The sequence below is a fragment of the Parathielavia appendiculata genome (genome assembly GCF_033297405.1).
Source record: "Parathielavia appendiculata strain CBS 731.68 unplaced genomic scaffold N657scaffold_42, whole genome shotgun sequence".
NCBI lineage: Eukaryota > Fungi > Ascomycota > Sordariomycetes > Sordariales > Chaetomiaceae > Parathielavia > Parathielavia appendiculata.
In genome coordinates this window covers 53,459-61,145 of record NW_026944261.1, presented here as the reverse complement: position 1 = coordinate 61,145, position 7,687 = coordinate 53,459, and the positions used below count along the sequence as shown (strand labels likewise).

Here is a 7,687-nt window from a genome sequence, read left to right as displayed (position 1 = left end):
GTCGTGAATGTTTACCGCGTCTTCGGCGACTGAGCTTCTCGTGGTCCACAGAATAGATCCTAGCTGCAGCTCTTAGGCTCAGTTTCGGATCATTCTGGATTGCTTGAAGGGCTAATTGCACTTGGGCTTCGTCGTTTTTTAGGGGCATATTGCGTTGTGAGGGAAAGTCGATACAAAGACGAAAGGTATGAAGGAGTGGATTTGTGGGACGTTCGCATGTCTGGGACGTTCGCTTATCATGTACGTTAGCTTGCAGGCAACGCCCCGCTCATCCAATTCACACCATCTGTACCTACGTGTACTGTGTACGTAGATGCATCTTCCCAACCCCTTTAGCCTCAGGTTTGCGGCCTGAGAAATCCCATCTCGTCAGCCTAACCAAGGCTACCTGACTGTGTACCGTACCACCGCAACCTCGTGATTCACACTCGCATATTCCAGTTCGTCGGGAAATTCTGGATGTGGCTAATTTCAGAAATGCCTATGGTACCTTACTTGAGCCTCAGTCCCCTAAAACCGGTCCCCCTGAGCCCGACACCATCCCATTTATCCGCCCTTGGGCCAAGACGGTAGCATTCCGAAAGACATGAGCCAACCGGTACAATGGTGAGGTGGGAATTCCGCCTTCAGGACTAGGTTATCACTCAGCGGGCAACCCCCCTGCCCCCGTCCCGAAATGGAGGCCATTTTGTTTTTTTCCAGAACAGAGCGATTGGTCCGTCTGATTCTATGGTTAGCTTCCAGTCTGGTATCGATGTGGCATTGCGGTTCGCAGAGTGGACTCCGTTTCCACGCTGTTGTCGTGGGCCCTGCTCGCGATGCCGAAACTCTGATGTATTTCAAGGTGGCTCCTCCCGTTGGCGGTTCTCACAGTCCGAGTATCTCTTCGCCCACCGCGTCCCGGGTCTCTTTCCGCAATGGCCTTCCTGCTGAGGTGGTATGCCGGCCTTGTGCTCGCCGGTGCGCTGGTGTCTTGCGCACCGCAAGGCGCTGCAACCACCCCAGACGACGGATCGACAGATGTTGCTGATTTGTTCGTCTCGGAGCTGATCGCCAACGCCACCCAGGCCGAGCAGGAGCAGCAGGCGCAGGGGAAGCGCTTCCTCTCGTGCACTCAGGACGACTCGTTGGTCGTCGACCTGGGTTACGCAAAATACCGCGGCTACCGCAACGCATCGGCAGGTTTGAACGTCTGGAAAGGGTTCGATCAGCCCCTCATCCTGCCCACCCCGTTTTGCCCTCGGTTGCTGACATAGCAGCAGTGTCCGCTACGCTGCCCCTCCCACCGGCAAGCTGAGATGGCAACCGCCCCAAAATCCGCCCCTGAAGTTGGATGCGCCCGTCACCGACGCCGCTGCCTTCGGACCCATCTGCCCGCAGTCGCTGCCCTCCGTCCCCAACGCCCCCTACGTCCCAGGCAACGAAGACTGTCTCTTCCTGAACGTCTATGCGCCTCCCAATGCGGCCAAGCTCCCGGTGCTCGTCTGGATCCACGGCGGCGGATACGGCTTGGGCGATGCCACCCAAGACATGAGCGAAATTATCAACGCTAATGACAAGGGCTTTGTAGCCGTGACGCTGCAGTACCGTGTGGGTCTTGTTGGGAAGGTACCTATGCTCTTTCGAAGAAGGTTGGCTGACTGGACTCTCGACTAGCTTGGTGCGTTTGGCTGGCTCTCGTCCGGCGAGGTCAAGAAGAAGGGCGTCGTCAATGCTGGCATCCTCGACCAGGCGCTCGCCCTAGCCTGGGTGAAGCTGCATATCTGCCAGTTCGGCGGTGACCCGTCCCAGGTCACCATCACGGGCGAGTCGGCGGGCGCCGGCTCCGTCATGTACCACGGAATTGCCGTCAAGGGCAATCTCGGCACCCTCTTGTACAAGCGAGGCATTGCCGCCTCGCCCTACTTGCCGTTCCAGTATAAGTACGACGATGCCCTGCCGACGGCCCGCTACTATGCCTTCTCCCAGGCGGCCGGATGCCCCGGCAGCGGAAACGTCTTTGACTGCCTTGTCGGCAAGGACACCTACACGCTGCAGCAAGCCAGCTATGCCGTCACTCAGCAGTCGCCCTATGGTTATTGGTGAGCTCGGTCTGCGCGTCATTGCTACGACGCTACCCATCGAATCGGCAGTCCCACTAACCACCTGGCTCAGGGGCTTCTGGCCGGTCACGGACAACAGCTACATCATGTCCCGCCCGAGCCAGCAATTCGCCGCCAAGAAGATGAACGGCAAGAGCCTGCTGGTCGGCAACAACGCCAACGAAGGCGGGCTATTTGTCCCGCCCACGCTGACCACCCAGGACGACCTGGTCAACTGGCTGCAGACCGCCCAGTTCCCGAACCTCACGCCGGCCCAGCTCAACACCATCCTCGCGGCCAACCCCAACGACGCGCTCACCAGCGCCACTGGCCCGCACTACGAGACCAATGGCCTCACGGGGCTCACGGCCGTCCAGGTCTCGCAGGACGCCAACGGCCAGCAGCAGCGCGCCAATAACATCTACGCCGAAGCCATCTTTGTCTGTCCGGCCTACTGGCTCGCCTCGGCTTACTCTGGCGGCAAGGCCGGCCAGTCAGCCTGGCTCTACCAGTACAGCGTCCCCTACGCGTCCCACGGCGCCGACGTGCCGGGTTACTTTGGTCCCCAGACGCCGAACCAGTCGGACGATTTTGCCCGGGCCTTCCGCCGGATATGGGGCAACTTCGTGCGGACGGGAACTCCGTCCATCAGCGCCCAGCTGGCCAATGGCGCGGCGAGCGAGAACCCGGGCGCGCCGAACCCGGCCACCAACTGGCCTGCTTGGAACGATGCCGCGCCTCAGCTGTTGAATCTGAATACCACCGGTGGTGTGCCGTACCAGACGCAGCTGACGTGGGGGGCGACGGTGACGCAGTTTGCAGATCCGGGCCTGCGGAATGCCTTTAGTCTCGCTTCGGCGGTCGACTGGGAGGGCGGGAGAAAGGCCAGGTGTGATGTGTATATGGGGCTGGCTGAGAGCATTCCTCTGTAATGACGAGAAACCTAACCGGATATAGTGTCACCTCTGTCACCGGAGCTCTACGGAGGCACTTGGTTCCAAAAGCGCATAATTCATGGCTGGCCTCGGGGCCGCCGGAGGCCCGCAGATTGCACAACTCGTCTCAACCGCGTCCTAAACACGGCGAGTTAGCATGTAAAAAGCACTGTCATTGAATGTGATTCGAGTCCTCTTTACCACCACACTCGTTCGACTGAAACAGTCCCAGATGGGACTCCGGCATGCGAGTTAGCTGGCGCAGCACTGCCGTCCAACCGTGGTCGTAAGCGCAGACGGATATAACCGTGGCTGCATCCGCTGCAGGATGCCAAACAGAGCCGGCTGCGTTTACGTCCGACCAATGCCAGGGAGGGCCAGCTCGATTGTCAAAATTCCGTTCCTTATAGAAGGGCACCCAGTCAGTCCTTTGGAAGTCGGAAGTGTTCTGGACGAAGCTTGTCGCTTGCGCAAAGAGATCAGCATCAGCCATCCCAACTCGTCGTCTCCTCAGCCCACAAGTGTGTTCATGTTCCTTTGGAAACCTCAACTGATACTTCACTCGCAAACTCCAAGCTGCAAATCTTCATGGCATCTTCCATCCAGTTCACTCTCGAGGACGTCCAGGGGCGGGAAGTCATCCGTAGGGTGTCTGAATCGGTGGTGGGGAGGATTCCATTTTTGGAGTACCCTTTTTTTTGTTCAAGTGGAGGGAGGATGGCGACGCAAGAGTGCGCTTGGCGGGGTGGTCAGTCTTAAGCCTACGATTCACCACGCAGGAGAAGGCCCCGCTAGGACGATTTCGAGCATCGTTATCTGTCCTCCATTTACAGGACCGTTTTTATGACAAGGCAAAACCGTCCCCATTCTTGATTCTTGATCTTCATACTGCCTTCATGTCTTGGGATTCTCGTCACCTCCTCGTGTCGTCTTGCGATGAGTAAAACCGGGAACTTAAAACCTTATATTAAAGTAAGGAAAGATGATCTGAAGTAGGGACCAATAAACCCCTTGCCAGCATGTTGATTGCTGAATGTGAATCGCTCATCTTCGCTAGACCCGCCACTCCCCGCCTCTTTCTCCAGGCGACCGCACGCCCACGACTATCCCTCACGTTGCCGTACGTCGTCGACTTCACCATCCGTCGGGCAAAAAAGGACGGTTCGATAAGACCATGCATCTTCCGATGGCACCCGCTCTACGACGGTTTCTCACACCAGGGTCTCATTTTACTTCACCATACCGCCACCGGTGACGGTGTTGAGCCGTGCGCGGTGGACCATACCAAGTTCGCAAGGCCGCCCAAGGATGGCTCAATTGCCACGGACGGAAGCAGTGGGCACGGTTATCTCTGGGAGCTCCTACCCGGCGGCGAGGGGCACGCCTCTGTGAACCTCCCGGAGCACTACTACCAGGCGATGCAGGCAGGCGAGGCGTACACGCTGCTATACCCTGGCGGTGAGGTCGCTTTGTGGGACTGTGGCACGAGGTCTGTGTTTCTCGATAAGCAGCTGAAGGTGCGGCATCGGCTCGAGAAAGACGAGGTGCGCCCTGCCTTGATGATTCCTGGTGGCGCTTTCATCTCACTCGTCGCGTACGAGGAGGAGAAGCCGTGGCCGGAGAGGGCAACTACTCTATCCGCATATGGTTTCGATGTGGCAAATAGGATGGAGATGAGATGGCGAGAGCAAGAGGCGATAAAAATGTATGAGAGTTATCGAGGGGTGGTCTTTTCCTCTCGGACCTGAAGACCGAGTGTAAGTTTACCTTAAATTTCTTGAATGACGACTTAAACTGACGCAATACACAGCCCAGGAGCACCAATACTCAACGTTACACTGAAGTGTCCGCCGACCGTAACTATCAACAGCTTTCTTATTGTTGGAGTCAAGGTCACCTACACTGGCCAGGTCTGTGGACCGGATGGCCAGCCAAGCTCGGAAACAACAACCCAGCCGATTACATTCCGCACCCGGTCCATTATATACGGCCTTACTGACAATATCGGCTATCGGGAAGGCTTCCGTCTCTATCGACGGCGTGGTGGCGACGACCACGTCCCCTGGGAAGGATGCAATATGGATGATACTGATATGGGGTGTGGGCTCTTTGATTTCCCTGATGAAACGGTTCGTGTAGCTGAACACATGGACTTCACAACTTTAAAGCCGGGCGAGACTTGGGCGACAACCAAAACACTTCAGGAGCCGGGCTGGAGCTATCTCCCAGATGATACTGCGGTCGGCGACGTGTTCCTCTACGGGTTCAATGGGGCAGTTGTAGATTGGTGGGACTGGGGTGGTGCCGAGGAGCATGCTGAGACGGTGGTTACACTGCCGTGCTGGATTACAGGAAGGGTCATAGATCCACGGGATAATGGGGGGCGGCCGAGATTAGTAGTAACGCACTCAGCACCGGTGGAGTTTAGGGTGTTGGAATGAAGGAGAGTTAAGGTATATTTCTTTTGGATCCTGTGGCCCAACCTCGACCGTCGAGCTGCTCAAGGCCCAGTCCGATGTCACTCAACAGACTTCAAATTGTTCAATTTCCCAGCAATGGCTCAGTCTCGCTACCAGACGGCCCAGAGATGTCTCCGCTGTGAAGATGGCGCCGTACTGCTATGAACAACAAGACGAATTGTGCAATAGCAAAGACAGCGTAATCAACAGGCACGAAACCAACCATCTGAAACCATGCTTTTAAGACGACCCAATCCAACCATGGCCCATTGATCTCATCCCATGGAAACGACAACCGCCATAACCATGCAGGGGCAAGTAGAGCAAACATGACCCCTTGTGCGGCGAGGCCTACCAGGCTAAGCGCGCCGAGTCCTGAGCCTGGCGTCTGCGCCATGAGGATGCGAGCCTGAGCGAACAGGGCGGCAATGCCAAGGAAGTTCACGATGGGATTGACGAACAATATGTGAACAGCCCCGAAGAAGTCGAGACCCCAGCTGTGGTACTGGTCGCCCGAGTGGTCGGTCAGAGCGTCGGCGAATATTGGGACGACTGAAATGAGTAGGAACGCAAGATAGATCGCTGAGACAGTCTTTGCGGCTGCCATGGTCGGGGTCGGAACGCCAGGCGAGGCATGCGGTGAAGCTGGATTGGCCGTGCGGTTAGAGAAGGGGTGATTCAAACCGCATGTGGGAATGCGAGACTCGACCTACATAACGACCCAGAAGGCCCAGACTAGGGTGAACTGGGCTAAGTTGATGCGATCGCCGCATGCGCACTGATCTGCCGGTGCTACTGCAATCCGATGGAGGTAACCGTTGAGTCTTGCCATGCCTGTTCTGAGCTGAGCGAGCACGCCAGCCTCCTTTCGTGACAGGTGGTCGTACAGCAGTCGGGTGTGTTTGCCTGGTAGTGCTGCGTCGACTCGCTTGGAATGAGCTCCGACTTTGTCTGGCAGGTGATTAGTGGTGCTTCTCTTGGACCATCCTACGTTGAGCGTTGTTGCGCGTGCCCTGGGCGTTTGCGTCTGCGGAGTGGCACCCTGTCTAGTGGCATGTTTGGCATTCTTATTAGCGATTTCCCAAAGCTTGTCCTCATCGCCCGCAGGGAGCCACCGTATTGTTACTGTGTTCCCGTTCCTGCGTAGTGCTCTGATTGACTCGTAGATGTGGCAGATGTGGTGTTGCCCAGACTGCTGTCTAGGCTGCCGGAGCGTGAGAACGGCCGCTTTATTGCGTGTTGAGATCTCGATACGGCTAGACGTAAGCGTTGGCAGGGTGTCTAACGCTCGTTCCATCGCTGCCAGCTCCCCGGAGTATGGGTTCTGTCCTGATCTCGGACCCAGCGTAGAGGAGAAGGTCCCCAGCTTTGGGCTGCCGTTCACGGACGGCGGCAGCATCGCAGCTCCGCCAACTCCCACCAGGTTGTTTCGCGCCGAGCTGCTCACGGCGATGAGTACATCGTACTTGACATTCCGCTGTGTTGTCGTCAACTCGTTTGTGATGGTTTGTACGCGGTTCTCCCAAGGTGTCAATATGAACGGGTTGATGGTTTCCAACTCATCCATTGCTATGCCTTGAAGTGCGTCTGCCACCTGGTAGAGTGGCGAGCGGTGTTTGTTCTTGAATTTTCGCACCCGAGAAATGTTTCTGCGCAATGGGTTGGTGTCTGATAGTGTGTGAATGCCCGTCCAGAGTTTGATGGCTCGCTTCCAGAATTGATCTTGTGCGGTGGTGATATGAGCTTCCGCTTCCGCCACGCTCGTTGATACCGTGAGGAAGGTCCCCACGATCGCTTGCGCCGCCATTCTCTGAACCCTGTTGATAGGTCCCACGAGTTTGTCTTTGTATGCGTGCATCCACACATTGGAGGCGTAGTCCACCACCGGGACGACTGTGGATGTAAACAACTGCCGTGCCGTTGATATAGACAGTCCTCGGAGATGTCGTAATTCCATTGCTGCCTCCAATCCCCTGGACGCAGCCTTCCAAGTGTGTTCTTTATACTTTAGTTTCGCATCCATAACCACTCCTAGGATCTTGACATGGTTCTGGGGCTCGACAGTCTGCCCCTTGATCATGAATGGTTGTGTGTCGGTCTTGTAGGTCTTACGAGTGAAGTGTATGATTCCCGTCTTCTCTATGTTGAATGTCGCACCGCTCCTTCTCTCCCAATCTAGGGCGTTCTTGATGATGGCTACAATGCTTTCCCG

The 7,687-nt window shown here is 56.5% G+C and overlaps 3 protein-coding genes across 3 annotated transcripts; 2 read left to right on the top strand and 1 right to left on the bottom strand.

The window, feature by feature from the left end:
* The first annotated feature begins 418 nt into the window (after window positions 1-418).
* N657DRAFT_605994 (alpha/beta-hydrolase) lies at window positions 419-3,168 on the top strand. The gene is made up of 4 exons (XM_062790204.1): window positions 419-1,201; window positions 1,263-1,590; window positions 1,657-2,081; window positions 2,155-3,168. The coding sequence occupies exons 1-4, from the start codon at window positions 918-920 to the stop codon at window positions 3,011-3,013; spliced, it is 1,896 nt and encodes a 631-aa protein (XP_062642351.1). The 5' UTR covers window positions 419-917; the 3' UTR covers window positions 3,014-3,168.
* An 867-nt stretch (window positions 3,169-4,035) lies between these two features.
* On the top strand, window positions 4,036-5,457 carry N657DRAFT_583394 (uncharacterized protein; the record flags this gene model as incomplete). The annotated part of the gene is made up of 2 exons (XM_062789674.1): window positions 4,036-4,729; window positions 4,832-5,457. The coding sequence occupies 2 exons, from the start codon at window positions 4,036-4,038 to the stop codon at window positions 5,455-5,457; spliced, it is 1,320 nt and encodes a 439-aa protein (XP_062642350.1).
* An 81-nt stretch (window positions 5,458-5,538) lies between these two features.
* On the bottom strand, window positions 5,539-6,082 carry N657DRAFT_637930 (uncharacterized protein; the record flags this gene model as incomplete). Its single annotated transcript, XM_062791548.1, has 2 exons — window positions 5,539-5,631; window positions 5,831-6,082. The coding sequence occupies 2 exons, from the start codon at window positions 6,080-6,082 to the stop codon at window positions 5,539-5,541; spliced, it is 345 nt and encodes a 114-aa protein (XP_062642349.1).
* Window positions 6,083-7,687: the final 1,605 nt, after the last annotated feature.

Bases quoted from the DNA above. Each gene is read 5' to 3' on its own strand.
- N657DRAFT_605994 (XM_062790204.1), top strand. From the start codon at position 918: ATGGCCTTCCTGCTGAGGTGGTATGCCGGCCTTGTGCTCGCCGGTGCG. The intron at 1,202-1,262 runs GTTCGATCAGCC...ACATAGCAGCAG, and splicing joins GGTTTGAACGTCTGGAAAGG to TGTCCGCTACGCTGCCCCTC. The intron at 1,591-1,656 runs GTGGGTCTTGTT...ACTCTCGACTAG, and splicing joins CCGTGACGCTGCAGTACCGT to CTTGGTGCGTTTGGCTGGCT.